The following is a 21,457-nucleotide window of genomic DNA, read 5'->3' as shown; positions in this document are numbered from 1 at the left end:
ATTGAGAAGAGAAACCATGAAGATTTTCTGTCGAAAATTCCTTAACAAATCAAATTGCTCTACTGCCCTGCAAAAGGGTTATGGAAACAAACACTACTTTTGCCAGATGTGACTTGAGTTTTCTCCAGCTATTTACTTAGTTTATGTTAACCTGCTTCATCGGCAGACCAGTGAGCACACACAGTATATTATGTTGAATCTGGGCGGCTGGAAGAAGCCTCAGGATTCCAATGGAGACCAGTTACAAACTGAATGGATACAGTCTGGATTGCAGAGACAGGGAGGGCTTGCTAGCTAATAACACTAGTTTAAACAGAGAAACCTCCACCAGTGACAATTTAGAATGGCAGTAAATACGGGTGTGAGGTAAAGAGAATGGCTTAGGTATCCAAGTATCGGGTCTGAAGTGTTTTGGAGTCACTGCTTTCATTCTTTGAATACACAGCTCAGCCTTTTACCCTGTTGAGGTACATAAAATTAGGTTTTTGCAGATGAGTGTGTGACTGTACTTCTGTGGTCCTAGAGTATCAATCTTCTGGATGAAACAAACCATAAGCCCTGTCTCCTCTGGGAAACTATTAAAGATTCACTAAGGCCTTTCATAAGGAGGCTTTCACCAGCGTCTGTAGATAAATGGTCCTCCTCTTGCTGCTTCATTATATTTATAAATTCACACACAGAGGAAGATTATACATATATAAATAATGTAAAGTATAATTATATAATTGTATATAGATATATATTTTATGCCTGCACTGTACATTATGTATATTATTTGTATATGTATAATCACATACAGTACATAAAGTACACAACTATGTACTTTCATGTCAGTCCTCTGGATGAGAGATCCCACAGGTCCTGTTAGGTTCCGAGAAGTGGGTGGGAGCAAGCCCGCTCATGACTAAAAGCCCCTCCCCCCAGCCTAAGGGGAGGAGCCACTGAGCCAGGGACTCAAATAAATATGGGGGACAACAAAAGAAAAAAACAGGGACAGGTGTGCAGGTCAAAGGATAAAAATTGGGAACCTGAAAGGGACACCAAGCAGAGAATCCCAGACAGCGCCCACTGCTCCTCAAAGCTGTCAAGGGAGCCAACAGATGCGGGCCAGAGGAAATCTGCCCAGAGACATGAACAGAGAGAGTAAGGGAAATAGGCCCCACAGTCACAGAGCAACCCCTCGACCAACATCCTCTCTCTGGTGTTACAGTTGGGCACTTTGGCCATCACTAGAGGAAATTGACAAGGAGGTCTCATGACTTCATGGTGTCACTGATGTGGCTGCATCTTGGTACGGTAAATATGTAGTTTGTGAAGTGCCTTGGGATTAATATTTCTATATCAAAATAAACTTCACACTGCTTGTGAAAGAGTTTGTGTATTCATCCAACCAGGAAGGAAGGAAAAAGCAGTCTGCCCAAAATGAAGGGTTGGGCTTTCTGATATAAGAGAAACCCATCAACCAGAGGTAAGATTTATTTTAAATAAATCAGTACTCTGGGGTGTTGTATTTAAGTAATAGTAACAGCATATAATTTCCAAACTAAACAGATTTTGGCTTCTAGTGCATTGCTTGCTCAAACCCTACATATACTTATCCCAATGAACAATGGCAGATACAGAACATCAGCCAGCGGGTACACTGAGTTCATTCTTTCTAGTTCTAACTAGCAGCAAAAGGGAATCAAGGAAAAATCATCAACTTTTGAGAACAATCTCAAAGACCTTAAGAACTAAAAAGGGAGCAGAAACTACTTCCCACACCAGTTTTGAAAGTAGGAAATATCCTGCCCCATTGGTAATGTGTCAGGAATCTACCTGTATTTGCAAACATGTCAAATTTGTAAATCCTGAACAGCTATAAAAGACTAACTGAAAATGGGACAACCATTATTTTTGGAAGTTTACTTTGCTACGGACCATGGGAAGAAATGTGAAATCTGGGCTGTAGGAGGGGAAATAGCATAGTCTGCCATTTCTTACATTTAAAAACCAAAAAAGCAAGACAAAGTTGGAACATAAGGGACCTGGGCTCAGTGAAGAGCTGCAGAAGAGTGCTCTACATCAGATGCAGATGTGGGGCTTGGAGAGATGAAGGAAGTTGCAGAATTAGTTAGTGTTGGGCTGGGGACACAGAATTAATTAGCATTTATGTTTCTTTGCGAAGAAGCTGGAAGCTTCTGTGTCATCAGGCAACACAATGCAAATGTATATATTTCTATGCAAATGTAAAGTCTACTGGGTTTTTGTCTCACGATGTTGGCAGGTATGTAGATTGCCTACAGATGTTTTCTGCTACTTGACACATTTATCAATGTAACTGGTACTAACTGCAGGTGAGAGGAAACGTGACTCATTTCAGCCTGAAGACATTATTCAGACTTTTTCAGGAACTAGAAAACTGTAGGGGCGGGCTTACTTGTGAGGTTTATAAATCCACCTCCAGATTGAAGGGGTGGATTGAGACAATTTCACTGCCTCTAAAAGTACACCTCTTCTGTGATTACCCTTGATAGGCCAGTCTTCTCTGGAGCTCATAAGAAGTGCTCCTGAAGAACAGCTTTTGCTTCTGGAATGTGTGCTGTGTCACATATATTATTCCGGAAGAAAGTTCAGGCGTCTTCTGCAAGTTCATTTAGCATTAAACTTTCCCAAGTTATGATTATGGGAAAGTGTTATTAACTGAGAAAAAACAAACAGATTCCCATATGCGTCAGCTATTCATGCAACTACGTGCACCTGGGTACATAAGGTTTATTGCCCAAGGTGAGAGGGCCATGGAAGCTTTATATAAGAGCTTTTTGTTCCTATATTCACAGCATGTCATCAAGGCTAGCCATGAATGTGTAGAGAGGGCAAATTTCACAGAATGAAATTAAAGCAGTTCTCTCACTCCCTGCTCTCTTTACATATGGGTATCAGAAAGTGGAGAGGACCAATTTTATGTCTTCCTTTAACGGAGGACACCCCTCCACCCCAATCATGTTAATTGACAGATCAGAAAAAAAAAAGTTGAAAATACAAAGATATTAAATTACATACACTGCTTTCAGGAGGTGACGTGCAAGGCAACCAGTACTTTGAAAGTCAGAAATCCTTGGTCAAGTAACAGTGCAGTTTTCTACTTCTTGTGAACAAAACCAACCAACCCCAGACAAGTTCAGCGATAGGAAATATTCTATCTACACATAACAAAGGGGTATATACCTATTTACCAATGCTTGAAAAATTACAAATAAGGGCATTTGGCAATAGAGACACTTTTCTGAAGAACAGAATGGATAACACATGAGTAAGGCTATGATTTAGTCACAAGTATTTTTAGTAAAAGTCACGGGCAATAACCAAAAAGTCACGGCCAGTGACCTGACTGTGACTTTTACTAAAAATACCCCTAACTAAATCTTAAGTGCTATGGGAGGATGGTGGGGGGATGGGAGTGCTCTGGTGGTCGCTGCTGCTCCTGGGGGTGAGGGCGGCCCAGGGCCCTGCTGCCACCACTGCTCTGGGCAGGGGTGCCATAGCTGCTTCCAGACTGCTGCTCCGGGGCAGTGCCCGGGATCAGTTGCTTGGGGCTGCCAGAGCAGCAGCCAGTGCTGCTGACCCCAGGGCTGCCCCAGCTGCTCGGGTGGCCTTTGGGTCAGCCACACCAGCAGCTGCGGAAGTCCTGGAAAGTCATGGAATCCGTTACTTCCGTGACCTCCGTGAAAGACTCGCAGCTTTACATATGAGTAACTCATACAAAAATATACATGTATATTGGTGTTTGCCCTCTACATAGGGATAATTCTTGTCTATGGCACCTACAGACAGTTCGGGGAAGGAAAAATAAGATGAAAATCTTCTAACTAAAACCTGTCTGTTTAGTTCATTGTCATACTAAACTCACAACCCCAGACTATTGCTCCTGCAAGGAGTTTTTGTTGTTTTTGTTTTACTTCAAGGGATCCTACATTTCCAGTTTCCTAATCATGGATTCTTCTACTCGAAAGTTTAAAAGGAATATTTTAAAAGAAAGTTTAAAAAAAATACAGAATATGTCAGAGTATACTAAGACTAAATGCAAGCTAATGGCTGCACGGAATTACAGATGATTCTGGGTATCCTGGATATACAAGGCAGGATAGAATAAGTGGGAGAGGAGTAGGAAGGGATGGGTATTTGCCTAACATTTATCCACAAAAGATTTCTAGCAAAATTTATTATACAACAATAATCATGCTGTGAAGAACGGGAAATTCTCAGCAAGAACAAATTTGTTGCCAGATAAAACCATAAATACTAATTTAATACATACGTGCTGTATAGTATTGTGTGTAGATTAACACAGCTGCCAGACACATCCTACTCGCCCATTGTTCACCTACAGCGTAGCTGCTGTTTTTAGTTGGGTCACATCTTCCTTTGAACATGTAGACTACAAAATGCACACTGCCAGTGTTAACTGAAGCACGCACAGAAGAGACCAAATAATGAGGAAGCATAAAAGAACAGCCTAGCCTATTGTATGATGACACATATATGACACATCCTTCAGCTGGTGCCAGAAGCAAAGCCGCTACTGTTTGACCAAGTAGAGGTTTTCCTTCTGGGACTGTTCACAAAGCGTGATTTTTATTTCATTGCTTCCACCCTAGTTCCTGTGCTATATAAACAAAGGTAGAACTATCTGCAGTCATACATGCTGTGAGAATGTGCAGTATCATTTATCAGGTACAGATCATTCAGTCTGATTTTTTAGAGTTATACCCCACCTCCTCAAATACTGTTGTAGTAATTCAATATTTCTGAAGAAACACACACACACACACGAGGCTCAGCCAAATTAAAGTAAGGAATTATTTTGACATGGTGTATTTACTTGGACAAATAGATTTTACAGTCTATAGAGAAGAATGTGGCAGTAGACATCTTAAAATAAATCCAATTCAGTAGATTTATGTTTTATTAACACTTAACCATGACTCTTGGCAAGTAAAATACAGGGAGCAACAAAATCCCCCTGGAAGTTACGTTGATCAAATATGTTTCTTCCTCTACCATGAAAGTAAATTTTACTATGGGAATTTGCTGAAGGCTCTTACAATTTAAATAATCTAGCTGTCCTGTTTATATTAGCACACGTAAAATCTCAATTTCAGGGACCAAAACGCCAAACAATGCACCAAGTTATACATTTTATGTCACACAACTTAATGTAATCCTCAAAGGTTCCTGTTTGGTATTAAACCAATGCAAATTCACAGATTGTGCTTCCACAGAGGCCATTATAAAAATATATTTTCAAAACTCATAGCCCTTATCCTTTCCTCTCAAGTACAGTTTTACAGATAAAGTGATCCACAAATTTGTTTGTGACAATAAATAAGTCAGAATAAGGGCCAAGTCATCTTTCCTTAAGTCCACTGTAAAAATGATGGAGCAGCCACAAGCCTTCATCTTTTTCTACATAATAGTCACACACACACTTAAAAAAACAAAAACATTTAGGTTGCAAAGTCAAGCACTCAGAAGTTAGGAAATGACAGAATTAAGGTTGCCTGTGAAATCTTAATTTGGACCCCTTGTGAATATGCAATATGAGACAGCCTTTATTTACATGTTCACATGCTCTTTTTCATAGGACCCTGCCTCATTCGGTGCACAGGATGGACTGTGCTCAGTTAGAGGTATTAATCCATTATTTTGTTTTATCCTCATTGCTCAATGTGTGGCCCTACGCCCAGTTTACTGCACATTATTCAAACCCTGCTCTGCAAACAAAATTATTAATTTCCTCATGGGCTTTTCTACAGCACAGAGCACCACAGCATCTGAGTGCTTCACAAAACCTCTGTGCCATGAGGGCATAGCACTACACCCATTTTACAGAACTTTGGGAATTGAGGCACAGAAAGATTAAAGTCAAAAGTACCTACTAATTTTGGGAGTCCAATATGGGAAGCCTAGGACCTGATTTTTCAGAGAACTTTAGCATTTTATATGTTGAAGATTCTGCTCCCATTGATTTCAGTGGCAACTGTGCGTAGTCACCTGTTCTGCAAATCAGGTCCCAAGGTATCAGGCTGCAATCTGGCATTTTCTGAGTCTTGAATGCTTGACTTTGCAACCTTAATAATGTTCTTTTAATATTGTGAGTTTTTTTAAAATAAGAAATTACACATAAAAAACAAACTGAAAAAAAAAAAGAATTTCCATCATGTGCCACCATATTGACACCTACGTAGTTCATAAAGGAGTTGGAACCTTTAGAGACATCATGAAGACCTCTGCCAATTGGGCTAATGGAGTAACTGATAGCAATAGTAGGTTGTTATCTTCTATGTGGACCACCATCAATGGGGGATGACAAGCTTTACCAGTGGGTTTCACAGATATTTTCTGATTGCAGAGGAATGGTGATTGAGACTCAGGGATCTTGGGGTCCATTCCAGGCTCTGGAGGGAGTATGCTCGAGTGGGCACAGACTCTTCTGTCCATTTTCCTGAAGTCTGACTCCTTTTGCCTCATCCTCTTACTTATCCTTTTCCCGTCTTTTTCTTACCCCTGGCTCTTCGTCCCAGTCCCACTCTTGATTCCTTAGGCTTCTCATCCCAGTCTCCTTGCCAGCCAGTTGTACTCTCCTCCAGGCTTGCTGTCCTAGTCTCAAGCTCTCCCACTCCACACCCAATGCCGGTTTCTCTCTGTCCTGCTCTCAGTCATAATTTCCCTCCCCACCTGCCAGTAACAATTTCATCAGACTCTTTGTCACAATATAGTCCTTTCCCTTCTTCCCCCTTCAGCTTTTCTCCCCTATGCATTTTTATTAGATGGCTTCCTTCTCCACACTGCATGGGTGCCAGCTGTGAGGGGAAAGGTAATTGATAGCACAGGAGATAATGGCTCCCTGCTCTCAGTTCCAAGGCCTGGTTCCATCCTGAGAAGTTAAGAACAGCCATTATGGGGCAAGTCCTGTTGGGACCCCCATAGCTCTGGGCTGCAGCATGTTCAGTTACTTTGTGGGGATGGTGCCTCTACAGTCCAGGCAGCATCAGGAGCTGTGAGAGGGTTGAACATGCTCAGCGCAGATAGAATCTTCAGAGATTTTAGCTGTTAATTCTAACAAGTCTCTACTGAACATGTGTGAACTGTGATTTTTTTTTCAGGGAACATACAGAACTTGGCCGAATTTGGGCAGATTTTTACAGGGATAACATCCCAGACAAAGGCCACCTCCCATTACCCCCCTACCAAATTTCACGTTTTTGCTCCAAAGCATTGAGGCACTGGAGCATTTCAAAGAAAAGTCTCAAAGATTTTTTTTACAAGTATTTTTCCCTAGCCTCATTCCTGGAAGTGGCTGAATAGTTCTGTTAATGGAGATTACATTCCCTCTTTTGAAAGATCTATTTAGCTTGGTCTGCTTTGTTGTTTAAAGGAATTGGTGAACCTTTCCATATGGACAGCCCTGATGACAGATGGTTTCAACAAAGATACAGCCTGAGCAGTCCTAGCATAAGCTTCCCTACACTACCCACCAATGGTGCCTTGAGTCCCCAGGATGCCGGCACCACCTCAAGCAGGGAAAGGACAGTTGAGTCTTCGTGTCCATTCTGTTCTACGCCTTTTTGCTAAGATTGTAATACCTGTGCACTAGGAACATGACAGCCAATTTAATGGAACCAACATCATATGATAAATTGTTAGTGTTAGCAACAGTGAGAGTTGATCAAGAACAAATGCTCTAAGGCTTGATCTACACAAGTGAAATGTAGCACAATTGTTGAGACTGGTTCAATTCCAACAACATGAGACGCCCTAGCATGGATAAGACAATGGCTGACACCAACACTTTAAGTACCGTCTTGATTAGACCTGCTCTAAAACCTGGTTAGCTAACACAGTGCCTAAAGAAATCATGGCAGATATATTAGGGTTTCCAGGCTTGCTAACTTTGGTGGAACTATTTGTCACTGGGGGCTGCCACAGCTCCCCAGCTCCAATCATTTGCTGCCACACCCAGTATCAGTCAATGAGGTTTATTTTTATAACAAAAATTACAAACAAACAGAGCTCGGTCTTCAATACTTGGCCCACAGGCTTCAGGACCTATCCTCCCAGGGGTCTCTGGTGCTCTAGTTGCTTGGAACTTCCTCCCCTGTTCCAGGTCTCCTCCCCTCTTGGAGCTGCAGCTGCAGGGTTGCTTCCTGGAGCACTTGGCCCCTTTGCTCCAGGGACCCTCCAGAGGAGTTAGCTCCACTCCAGCGTGGCTTTGCTCCCAGGGATCAGCCTGTCTCAGTCCTTCCTCTTCCCAGCTGTTTATTACCAGCCCTTTATAGGCCCAGGTGTAGCCCAACCGTCTTTAATTAGCTGGGTGAGGTTCACCTGCTCCAGTCTAGGGGAGCAGGGCTCAGTCAGTCCACAGAAACCAGTTACCCTGTGACACTAACTTCGTGTAAATTTTTCCTAGTGTAGACAAGGCCCATATTTTTTGCAATTAGAAGTAACCAAAAATGATAGCTTGAGATACTACTTTACTAAAATGGAGAAGCCATACATAACCTATAGTACAGTATTATCCTTTCTGTCCTTAGATGCAGAACCACTCACCACAAAAAAAATTTACACAAAGCTGTGCTCAGTGGTGATTCATTCGGATATTAAACTTCCAAAATGCACTGTGGAGGAGAAATGTAGTTCCTTACCTTTCTGGTAAGTGGCACTTCAATAGGGACAGGGACAACTTCCGCCAGTAGGCAGCCATAAAATGCTACCATAAAAGCAGCAGGATCATTGTTAGGAAAAACGAGTGCTACCTGAAACAGAGAGAGACATGTTAAAATTTACATTGTCAAAAATCTGTTACAGTGTACTGTACATTAAAAACAGCTTCCACATTCCCTTTGAAAAGCTATTAATATTTAAAAACAGCTCTGATATAATGCATTTTACAGTGTTCCACCTAAACTTTTCCCGACTTATATGTAGGTACAACTATTGAACATTTAAGAGCTGAATGATGAGTGAGAAGGAGTTTGTTCTCTCTTATACACGTTCCTTTTTGTGAGCATCTCCACTTAGGTACTTGCACTTACTTACACGCTGCATTTTAAATTGCTAGCAAGTTTCATCTGAGCAATGACTTGATTGAGGTTCAACTTTGGAACAAATATGATTAATGTAATTTTAAATAGAAAGTTTTACATCCTAAAAACATTAAATTAGGCTACTGAAAACAGAAATGGGTTTATGCCCATCCAGAGTAACCAAACATAGCGTACCATTGTGCCAACTATTCTCAGCCTTCTGTTTTGTCCGCCTGCAACAACTAAAGCCTCCTGCAAGTTTGATGAAGAGGTTTCACCTATGCTCTATTAGGCCAATGCAGGAACAATAAATGCTACAATGAAGGTAGCAGCCTGAAATTCCTACCCTACTCAGGTTTCAGAGTAGCAGCCGTATTAGTCGGTAACCACAAAAAGAACAGGAGTATTTGTGGCACCTTAGTCTCTACATTTGTTAGTCTCTAAGGTGCCACAAAGTACTACTGTTCTTTCTACCCTACTCAGATTCCTCAAACTAAGCAAGTTTAGGGCCAAGGCTTACTGGAACAAGAGAACTTCAAGGAAAGATCAGGTGCCATATGGAATCACCCGAATGCTCTTTTGTTTTGAGGCTACTTTATACTAGAAGGGACAATTACTGTTATAATTTATGAAAGTTTCATTAACCTAACATATTGCAAACATCACCTTTTCTTAATTTATTTTGGACAGGAATTTTTTTCTATTAACTTACTTCATTATTTGTAGTCTTCCCCATGTTTTATTTTTCCCAACAACTAACAAATAGACTAGCCAATTTCATTTTGAAGTTCTTGTTCAGTGCAAGATGAACATTGCAGTAATAACTGCAGGGGAATGTTAGGACGCCCTTAATCTTTGGGGAAAAAATTACTTGATGCATTTCCATTGCTCTTGTGTTTTGAAAAAACAGTTGGCATATAGCTTCCGCTTTCTTCTTCTTCCTCCTTTATGCCACTTTTTCTGGTGAGGACCAGATCTCCTTTTCCTCCACAAGAGGTTCCAGCTTCTCCCTAGTGTTCCCAGGTCAGCCAGGAGATATAATCCCTTCAGCATGTCCTGGGTTTGCCTCGGGGCCTTCACCCAGTGGTACGTGCCTGGTAGAGTTCCAACAGAAGCCTCCCAGAGGGCATCCTTATCAGGTGCCCGAACCACCTCAACTGGCTCCTCTTGATCCGGAGGAATAGCGGCTCTACTCTGATGCCCTCCCAGCTCCTCACCTGTCTCGGAGAGTAAGCCCAGCCACTCTGCAGAGAAATCTCATTTGCTCCTCTTGTACCCACAATCTCATCCTTTCAGTCATTACCCAAAGTTCATGACAATAGGCGAGGATGGGGACGTAGAGCGACCTATAAACCGAGAGTTTCGTCCGACAACTCAGCACTCGCTTCACCACCATGGCTTGGTACAGTGCCTGCATCACTGATGCTGCTGCCCCAATCCACCAGTAGATTTCCTGCTCCTGCTTCCCATCACTTGTGAACAAGACCCCTAGATACTTGAACTCTTTCACTAATGGCAGCCTGCTACCCTCATCTGGAGAGAGAAGTCCACTTTCTTCCGGGAGAGGACCGTGGCCTCTGATTTGGAGGTGCTGATTCTCATTCGAGCTGCTTCACACTCAGCAGTAAAACTTTTGAGTGCGTGTTGGAGAGCACAAAGCTTACATTTTGGACAAAGTATTTTTATAGGCTCCTTTACAACCTATAAAATAGCCCCTGTCCTAAAGAACTGACAGTCTAAAGAGACAGCCTTCTCATGAAGGAGTGGAAGACAGATGAAACTCCTTTTTGTTAAGTAGTTTAGATGTAGGGCTTTGTGTTGTTTTATTCCAGTAAAGTGGTGCCCAGTCCCTGGGAGTAGGTCAGTAGGTCAGCTGGGACAGCTAGCAAATATGTCAGAATAGATTCTAGCTAGTATTTTTAAAGACACTTAAGGGAGTTAGGGGCGTATTGGGCACTTAAGTGCCTTAGGTGCTTTTGAATATCTCAGACACTAATCACTAACAAACCTGTAAAAATTAAAAAGGAGGAAAACAAAACATATGGAAGTGTATCTAACCAGAGGGAAATGTGTAGAGATAGTAGATATTTCATAGAACCATGCTTCATTTTTGTTCAACACAGACACGGGGTATGAGTAGCATGAGGTCAGACTTTAAGGAAAAGGCATTTCGGAGTATTCCATATCGTGTCCATAAGGAAACAGTTTCATTTTCATTTAGAAAAGTTTGTCAATGTCCACCTGTATTTAATTTAGTGCTATAAAACACTCATCTATTGCCACATGATGCGAACTCCTATTTTCAAAGAAGTTAAAAAAACTTTTATGGCACTGCAATGGGGAAAGTGAACAGAATATCTGCTCAGAAAATGAGGAGTACAGGAGCAACTCATCTTCAATTTGAAATTACTTTAAATTACAAAAGATGTTGGGTAAGATACTATACAATGCAAAGTATATGCCTTCACCACTCAGCTATAAACATCTAGCTTCACTGTAATCTACAGAGAGTTATTTTAGAATAAGAACTTCAATTGATTCGAACAAAGGGAAGATTTTACTTGTCTTACTCTTGCTAGAGTTTCAGCTTTAGGTCTGAATCACCAACAAATCCTTTTTAGGGTTAGGAAATCTTAGGGATCACTGTGCAGTAATTTACTACAAAGAGACAGGCAGTAAATACAAGATATACGGATACAGTGTATCTGAACATTCCTCCTTTCAAAGGATTCTTTGTGCAAGTAAATTTAATGAGAATCAACAATTTGTTTGTCCTACTGTTGCTTAGACTCTGTTGTAAATCAAAGGGAAAGAAAAGATTCTGTTGATTAGTACCGGCTTAAGTGCCACTGTAGAAAGAGATTTTGTTTAAACATCTGTTTAAAAAGACTCTTTAGTTTGATTCTTTATGTTTTATTTCTAAAAGAAATTTAGGAAATATTTCTGAAAATTCTTTTATTTGGAAAACATTAACCATGCTCATTTTACAGAGGTTAAACAGTCCCTGCCCTAAGGAACATACTGCATACAACTATACATTTATTGCATACAGAACAAGGGGGAAAAGGTGTAAATTTGAGGCTCCTGAGGGTATGTCTACACAGCCACTAGACACCCACGGCTGGCCTGTCCTATTTCATTGCTGGGTCCACCTTGCAGGGTCCCAGAGCACAGCCTCCAGCCCAAGCCCAGAAGTCTACACAGCAATGAAACAACCCCACAGCCCAAGCCCTGTGAGCCTGAGTCAGCTGGCACGGGCCGGCTGTGGGTGTCTAGTTGCTGTGTAGACATACCCTGAGGTAATTATACAGAGGTAAGTTCTGGAAGGCTTTATGGATAAGGGTTTTTTGAGGATAGACTTGAATGAGTGAAGTTACTTAGTACACCGGAAAGGAAAGGACTTCCAAACTTTACATCTTCATAGAAGAATTAGTCTTCAGAACTCTGTGAGGAAGTAGGGCTGATATTACTATCTTTCTTTTACAGAGGACAGAGACAGATGGGAACCACCATGCTTGACACTAAGTGTCAAAATACAGAAGCCCACTCTGCTCTCTTCCCAACCCCAAAGACAACACTGGAGGATCATCTAAGTGACACGGACAGGTCGGCTTAGCTAATCATCCGTTCTCTCAAGCATTGAGCATGCTCAGCTATAATGGGCATTCAGTTCAGTTTCTGTCCCAACCAGTTGGACAACTTGACACTTGGGCAGAGGTTGGGGACAGGGATGTTTGCTCGGGGTTGTTTATGTTTCAGGAAGTCAATACATATAAGCCTTGGCAGCTTCTCAGTTGTACAGGGGCAGAAGAGATTAAATGACTTGTCCAAATCTATGCCAAATAAGGCAGTGGCAGCATTAGATCATGGAAGTACTTAATCCCAGTCCCACATTCAAAACTCTGATTGTTGCCTCAGGAAGCAAGCTCACACTTACAATGGTCTAAGAATTATATGTGTGTCCAGTTCTGCCAAAGGATGCTCACATTTTCATCTCATCTTAAGCAATGCCTCTTTTGCATCCACCATCTCAGCAGCCACAAAGTCATTATATTAAATACGTTTTACAAACATGACAGCATGGTCTATTATCCTCCATGCTCTTTGCATGCAGAAATCTTTGCAAACAAGACCAGTTGTTCTTTCTTTCATCAAAAAAAAAAATATTTTTTTTTCATGGGAAAGCTTATTGCTGATTTTGCAACAAACTCAAGTTACTACTCAGTGAGTAGTAAAGCAGATATATAAACCACCACACAAATGGCCAGTCCCTCTATGGATAAAAAGCAACAGATTTTCTCCACATTTGATTTTATCACTTATCTATGTGCCCTCCAAATCCAAATTCACATCTTCTCAGAGTGTATTTAATGTCTGTTAATAAACCATTGAGATACTTACCCTGTCTCCAGGTCGCACCATTGGTTCTTGTTTCGTGCCTAATTTATGCAGTATATTGTAAGCAACCTTCATACTTCTGGTCCAAAGTTTGCCTAGTAATAAATAATTTGTAAAATTAACTTTTAAATTAATCTTCAAAATTTACTTGTAAAATGATAAAGGAAAAATGCACCTCTAGACCAAAGGGACTAAATAGCAGGAACATTTAGGGTAGGACTTTGCTACTGGGTGTATACATGAGGCTCCAACTGAACCCAAAGGAAATATTGTGGATACATTTAAACACAGATGTTTATTTGAACATTTATCTATCATATGAAGCATTATAATAAAAAAGGAAAATCTCAAGCTCTCTTTATATTTTAAGTTAATTTTTCCTTTGTTCCTTTTCCTCTACCTGCCAAGATCTGAACTCTGGGTTCTATTCTACTGCCTGCAGCACTCAACTGTTTCAAGTGGCTGGGATATCATTTAGCCCAGGCAGAGACAGACAGTCGAATCATCATTAATTGATGTAGGGCAGACATGAAAAGCTGAACTCCCACCTGGCAGAACTATGCAGGGGTGGTCCCCTCCACCTCCCTCCAAAGGCATGACTAGGACCCATGTGGCACATAGCCCAACCCCTAGCCACGTGGGCTGAGGGTGCAAAAGAACAATTCCAGGAAAATGCCAATCCCTCCCCAGGACAAAGAAACTCCCTGGAGGAGCTGGCACAGAAGCAGCAGGGACCCCTGGACACGGATGATGTATTAAGGTGCTTTCTACAATTTTTATTCTGTACAGTCTTTCCCCTGTGCTGACTAGCTGTTGCTCCAACGTTCTCCCACAGTGTCTTCACCTCAGCTTCAACTGCACTGCCCTTTGTGCTCAGCCTCCTTCCCTCTCTCCTCCCCATTCCCCCCCCCCTTTGCCTTTCCATTAACTAAGCCCTCACAATCAAGACCCCACCCAAAGAATTGTTTAAAAACAAGTTATGGCCGTAACATGACATTTATAAACAAACATCGATGGTTTGCATATTGTATCCCTTTCCCCCACTGTTCGTCTGTCTTGTCTAGTTAGACTATGTATGCTCTTCAGAACAGGGACTTTATATTACTTATACAATAACTAGCATAATAGGGCCTTGGTCCCAGTTGGCCTTTAGGCACCAACACAATAAAATTAATATTTAAAGAAGAGATTATCTTCAACATTTTAAAAATCCCAATTTCTGCTCCACTGGGAACTGAGCAGGTATATTTGGGCTTGTCTCATGTAGTTTATTAACAGGGTGTGATTTCTAAAGCGCACTAACATATTTCTCATTCACTGGTCCATGTAGACCCTGCTGGTACATACTAAAGGTTCTCTTGTGTTTTTTTACAGCATACCAGCAGGGTCTACACAGACCAATTAATGCAAACATGTTAATGCACAAGAAATCCCACTGTATAAACAAGCTATTGTGTGCCTACAGGAGTCTTCCTTAAATTCCTTAAATTTCCTAGAAATTGTCACCACAATAGAACTAGTTTCCAGCTCGCCACTGTTATTTTAAAGTGAGCCTCTAACCTCAAGGTATTTCACTCAGAGCTATTTACAATGCTCAATAATTGTTTGAGAATTAAATTTGACAAGCAAGCATGATCAGACCTTAAAAGAAGTGAAGAGGAAAATAGGTAACCAACAGCTTTGATTTCTAAAAAGTTCCCTTATGGAACAAGTAGTGCAAATAGAGCGCGCTGGAGAAGGAAAAGGCAAACAGTTCAGAATTGCAAGAAAGAACCATCTTTACACAAAACACTTCCTAACTTGATATACACATAAAGACTGAATAAGTTTTATCCCTTGCTTGATGCCAATGAGAGTTAAGGGGACTCTGCACCTCACAGCGTCAGCCATTTATTCAGTCCATGAAGCATTAATTCCACCACGAGTCTTAAGTTTGTGTTTATACCCATCCAGATGCACTTTACTGTATGTATTTGACTCCTTTAACCAATTTTAACTTCCACCTTTTTCTTTCTTTCTTTTTACGAATAAACCTTTAGATTTTAGATACTAAAGGATTAGCATCGGTGTGATTTTTGGGTAAGATCTAAGTTATATATTGACCTGGGTATGTGGCTGGTCCTTTAGGATCAGAAGAACCTATTATTTGAAGAGATTGGTTTTAAAGAACCACTCATCTCTAAGTCTAGTTTTTTTGGTGGTAATACAAGGACTGGGATGTCTAAGGAAACTGTTTTTATGACTTCTTGTTAGCCAGTGTGGTGAAACAGAAGTTTACTTTTGTTGCTGATTTGGTATATCCTATAGGGGATTAGCCACCAATCTTGGGGTCTATCTGCCCTATTTCTCAGCAATTTGTCCTGAATTTGGCATTCTCAATTGTGGCCCAAGAAGGCATGGTTACACCCTAATAATTTCTGTTGCCCTTCTCTGAACCTTTTCCAATTCTAAATATATCATTTTTGAGATGGGGCAAATAGAACTGCACACAGTATTCAAGATGTGGGCATGTGGGATTTATATAGTGGCCTTATGATCTTTTCTGTCTTACTATCTATGCCTTTCCTAATGTTTCCTGACATTCTGTTAGCTTTTTTGACTGCTGCTGTACACTGAGCAGATGTTTTCAGAGAACTATCCACAATAACTCCAAGATCTCTTTCTTGAGTAGTAACAGCTAATTTAGACCCCATCATTTTGTATGTACACTTGGGATTATGTTTTCCAAGTTGCATTACTTTGCCTTTATCAACATTGAATTACATCTGCCATTTTGTGGCGCAATCACCCCATTTTGTGAGAGCCCTTTGTAGTTCTTCGCAGTCTGCTTTGGACTTAACTACCTTGAGTAATTGTGTATCGTCTGCAAATTTTGCCATCTCACTATTTACCCCTTTTTCCAGATCATTTATGAATATGTTGAACAGCCTCTGGGGGGACACCACTATTTACCTCTCTCCTTTCTGAAAACTGACCATTTATTCCTACCCGTTGTTTCTGGTCTTTTAACCAGTTGCTGATCAATGAGAGGACCTTATCTTTAATTCCATGACAGCTTACTTTGCTTAAGAGCCTTTGGTGAGGGACTTTGTGAAAGGCTTTCTGAAAGTCCAAGCACACTATAGCCACTGGATCACACTTGTCCACATGTTTGTTGGCCCTCCTCAAAGAATTCTGATGTAAGTTATCATAGATCCACTGATCTCTTTGGAGCTATCATGATTTACACTACCTGAGTATCTACCCCCATTTGTCCTTGGCTATGCTTGTATCTAAACCTCAGGACTTGATTGGCTATATCCACTGTCAGTAATTTTTAATAAATCTTCTTGTTTAGCTTTCTTAGAGAAGAGCGGCTAGTTGTAAGGGCTTCAAACAATAATTCTTTAGTCCTATTACATGTTTTAGGGTGGGTGGTAGATTTCCCTTTTCAAAGGAGACGTTGACAATCTTTTATGGTCTCAGTGTTCTCTACTCTCAAAACCCAGAAAGAATGGGTTCAGTCACCGGTGATGTTCTCAACTGCCATTAATGTTTCTATGATATCCTCTTTCGTAAATGTGCTGAGTTCCTGGGAGGTGTTTCTGGGCTAACTCTCTGCTTATTGTTTCTGGCAACTCATGAAATCATCCCTGATACAGTGTGTGAAATACAATCATTTTCTGCACTTTGGGAGATGCAGGGCTTTTGTATTACTGTGGTAGTATCTTTCTGTTCCCTGCCAGCCAGAAGCCCTCACATTCTCTACTCATCCTCTCACTGACCTACTTTTATCCTTTATTTTTAAGTCACTGAAAGTAAACTCATTTAGTTCTCAAATCAATCCTACACCAGTCACCAACTGTTATCCCTATTAAGGAGTGCCTACTGTCTTCATTGTCCAAGTTAGGGTTCTCTGCTTGCATTCACCCGTTCAAGTGGCTAACCCCCCTAACATTGCTGCAAACAATTATCTTGTTTCCTCACCACAGAAATGGCAAGCTCTGTGTGGCTCAAAAGCTGTCTGTTTCACCAACAGATGCTGGTCCAACAAAAGATATTAAAACATCCACCTTGCCTCTCTAATATCTTGGGACCAGCATAGATGCAACACTGCAAAATACTGTCTATAGTTTCCTAGACCTTCTTTAGCTCTCTTAAATCTATGGGTTGATGGGAAATTAGCTTCTCCGATCCGTCAGTGACTGACTTGTTTCCAACACATTTTTAAGCAACTACTAAAGAAGTTTTAGTCTTCTGAAGATGAAGAATAGTCTTCTCTTTCGCCACTTTCTTCACCAGCTTGGAATCTGGGCCTGAGCACTTTTGCCAGACTTTCAAATTCTGAAACCAGGTCTCCCTGACGTGTTCTCCAAACATATGTGAACTACCAGATTGTTCCCCCGGCACACCAAGTATTTTCAAGTGTGTGGTATGATGGCCATGTCTCTGGAGTCAACTCACAATTTGCCAGCACGTACACGAACAACCTGGTTAAGAGAAAGAGAAACACGCCCTTTCGCTGTCTAGCGGCAGCATGGAAAGGTGTGACAAAGCTTTATTTCAGTCTGAGGCTATTTACTAGCAGCAATTTTCCCAGTGGTGTTAGACTTCGGGTTGAGTAATGTACCAGCTGCCCTCGCGCCAGTGGCAACAGGATTTAGCTACACTTTTAATAGATCTTTTCTCATCTCAAAATACATTCATGCCAAATGCAGGGGGCCCTACTAACACCTCTCACACCACTGAAATGTAACAAGCCCCGAGTGAGTTGATACTCAGGCACATCTGATTGAGCGAAACATTCCTAGGGTAAAGGAAGTCACAAGGTCTTAAATATAATATAAAAGATGAGTTGACAAAATTACACACACACTTACTTGACGTGGTTCTGAGGTAAATCCTTTGGGCTTTTCTCCCTCCCTTCCCAATTTCTAATGTAAATGTACATTTGTGTTGAATGTAAAGAAGGTTATAAAAGAAAAGCTTGCAGAGAGAAGTACTTTGAGACAAAACAAACCACAATCAGTTTCCTTATTATGAACAGTATGCTGCTCATAACCACACAGCATCAACTCAGCATAGGCAAGCCAGTGGTTTCTTACCAATCTTCACGTACAGCAATTCTGAGACTGCCAAAGTTAACTGCAAATAATTTCGCCAGACATTCTTTCAGTATCACAATATGACATTTCTTGTAAGTTAACTAGAAATTAAATATTTGTTAAATCTGAGGTAGGTTCATGACTTGAGCAGCTAAATGGTAAGAGCAAATATTTTCCTAATTTGCCAAGAAATGGCTGTTGTTCTGTCATTTCTCCACCAACAGACCTATTTTATGTCCACCGTGTGCACTGAGCAAGTCAGGGGCTTGTGGAAAACACAGCATATGATCATGTAATTAAAGATTATATGATAGTGCAGGTGCACAAGAGGGCAGAATGAATGGTTGCAAGTGTTCCATCTGGCATTATTTTACCTTTGAGTGCTTGACTTTGCAACCTAAATCGTGTTCTTTCAAAGTTTTTTGTGCTTGTAATTTCCTAGGTTTTTTTATGGGAGAAAAAAGGTAAAACCAATATTTTGCTACATACAACTGTAACAATGCTCAAATCCATGCACCATAATGGTTTAAATACTGAAACTTAACCACCATAGCCCAGGCTTCTGCTGCTTGAGCAAGATACATTAGCTGGCAGCAGGAGACGGTAGTTATCTCATTGATCTCACTGCTGGTACTACTTTTTGGGTCTGGGGAAAGAAGACTAACCCAGTTATCTCTCTCCTCCCTGGGAGTGGGGAGCTCCTGGCCATGACCCCTAGGAGAGAGGGCATGGGTTGCTGGGACCAGGTGCTGGTCCAGGATATTTGGGGCAGCTTGACCTGGCTCTTTCCCATCAGCTCCCCTGCTATTACTGTTCTGGCAGCTCCCAGGCATTTCCAGCACAGTGTGTGCTGTTTCTGCGTTGGCAGCAGTATGGGCTCAGACTTAAAATGTTCACGTATTCAGTTATTTTGGCATGTTGCTATAATTTTCCTGAGCAATGCAAGTGACAAAAGGGAAAAGGCGATTTTCAAAAGTTTCTCAGAGCAAAACCTAAAAAGACAAAGAACAGCACTTTTCTAACCAGAAGGTTTTCTCTTCCCAGCTCCCAACAAATTTCAGAGGCCTACCGCAAACAAACAATGAAGTTAGAGCTTCTCAAAAACTGGGTTGCAAAAATCTTTTATAATGAAAGTGTTAGGCAGCCTAAATATATGGTGCATTCAGCTCTACCCATAAATTATTTTGTACTGGTTTTGTAGTACTTACGATGTTTGGGTTTTTTTAAAGATACAGACAAAACGCCTAGAACACTTGCTAATCCCAAACTTATTTTCAATGTTTTCATTTTTGCCTCTACCTATTCCAATAAATTATTCTTGGAATGATCCTTATACTGTAAGGAGAAATGACTACAGTATATGTATTCTATGGTTTTTATACCATGTTACCATTTTTCTTCTATTTTAGATGAAAGCACCAATATTAAGCACATTAATTCATTCCAACAACACCACACGTAAAATATGGGTTTTGACTGCTTGATCAAACCTTGCATGAGCAAGAAATTGTCTTTTGTCCCCAAAGCACATATTAAAATTTTCAAATCAAATCCCAAACTCCTCTAGAACCCTACAAATCTTATCATTCTCTTACATTCCAGGTATTTTCCATTTATACCAATTCTGTGGTTTTACTTATGCCTATATAGGGACTGTGTAGTAACAAGCCAACTAAGAGGTTCTTTTCATAACTAAGATCCCAACAGCATAAGGTACTTTTTAAGTAAAGAAATTCCATTTAATAAATAGGGACAAAGTCTTTAACAATATGGAAAAAAGGGCAAGCAGTACATTAAATATATACTGTTAAGCTGGGAGGTGTGAAGAACATTGAGAGCTGAGCAATGATGCAAATTACATGAGAAATAAGGTCCGGACACATGAGAATCAACCTGGAAAAAAACAAGCTAGTATTATACAGTACATCTAGGGGGAAATAATGCTGCATGTTAAATGAAAGAGAGAAACTTGCAAGGTAATGGTGAGAGAAGATCTAAGGGATGTAGTGGATTGGATGAGAGCTTGCAGTGTAATAAATGGTGTGAGAGGAAAGGCAAAAGAAATTTCAGACTACATATGAAAGAAGCATCACTTCTTAGACTAAGGAAGTGATAGTTTTCTATATGGCATAGGTGAATTCTTATCTACGGAGGTCTTCACTTAAGCACTTTTTAATTGCACCATGATACAGTAGTTATCTTTGCAACTGTAACAGCAGTTTCCCCTCAAACTTATACTTCTGAGGAAATTCTGTGCCAAAAAAAATTTCTGCACACATTTTAAAATTTTGCAAAACTCTGCAAATTTTATTTGTCAATAAATAAATGTGGAGACTCCAGCATAGTAGTGGGGAGCACTAGCTACTTGTTGCACAGAGGTGGGGGATCACCCTGCATTCTCTCCCCCACCCCGATCCCCGAGACACGGACTTGGCAGTGAGGTTACACCCAATCCTGACACAGCACAAGGACCGGCCCTGCCCCAGAAACCCGGGGAGTCCTGTCCCTCCATACCAGGCATATCAGGTGTGGGCAGGCAGACAGCCTCGCAGGATCCAAGTGTAGGGGAGCTTAATGTTGGGGGATCCAGGTGTGAAGAAGATTCTGGGTGGAGCAATCTGGGTGTGTGCAGCTCAGTGGGGGATCGGGGTGCAGGGGGATCTGGATGCACAGGGGCTCGTTGGGGGGTTCTGGGTGTAGGGGCAATGAAATTCTCCAAGGGGGGGGGGGGCTGTCCAGGTGAAGGTGGTTGAGGTTCAGCTGTGGGGGAGCGGAGATCTTGGTGTGTGGAGCTCAGCAGGGGGGTCTGGGTGCTGGGAAAGTGGGGCTTGGTGAGGTGGGGGTCCAGGTGCGGGGTGTTCTCATTGGGATGGAGGTTTGAGTATGGGGGGCTCAGTGGGGAATGGTCTG

The 21,457-nt window shown here is 41.2% G+C and overlaps 1 protein-coding gene across 11 annotated transcripts in view; it reads right to left on the bottom strand.

Annotated features, from left to right (window-relative positions):
• Positions 1-21,457, bottom strand: part of DIP2C (disco interacting protein 2 homolog C) — a 486,518-nt gene that overhangs the window by 119,904 nt on the left and 345,157 nt on the right. For all 11 annotated transcript variants that reach the window (XM_037891029.2, XM_043541506.1, XM_007054120.4 and 8 more), the window contains 2 exons: positions 13,467-13,558; positions 8,685-8,795 (listed from right to left, as the gene is read on the bottom strand). In XM_037891029.2, the coding sequence (XP_037746957.1) occupies positions 8,685-8,795; positions 13,467-13,558 (203 nt within the window). The remainder of the gene's footprint in view (positions 1-8,684; positions 8,796-13,466; positions 13,559-21,457) is intronic.

Source organism: Chelonia mydas, chromosome 2 (assembly GCF_015237465.2).
Source record: "Chelonia mydas isolate rCheMyd1 chromosome 2, rCheMyd1.pri.v2, whole genome shotgun sequence".
In the NCBI taxonomy this organism is placed as follows: Eukaryota; Metazoa; Chordata; order Testudines; family Cheloniidae; genus Chelonia; species Chelonia mydas.
Note: the sequence above shows the minus strand (reverse complement) of the source record. Positions and strands in the feature narration are given on the sequence as shown.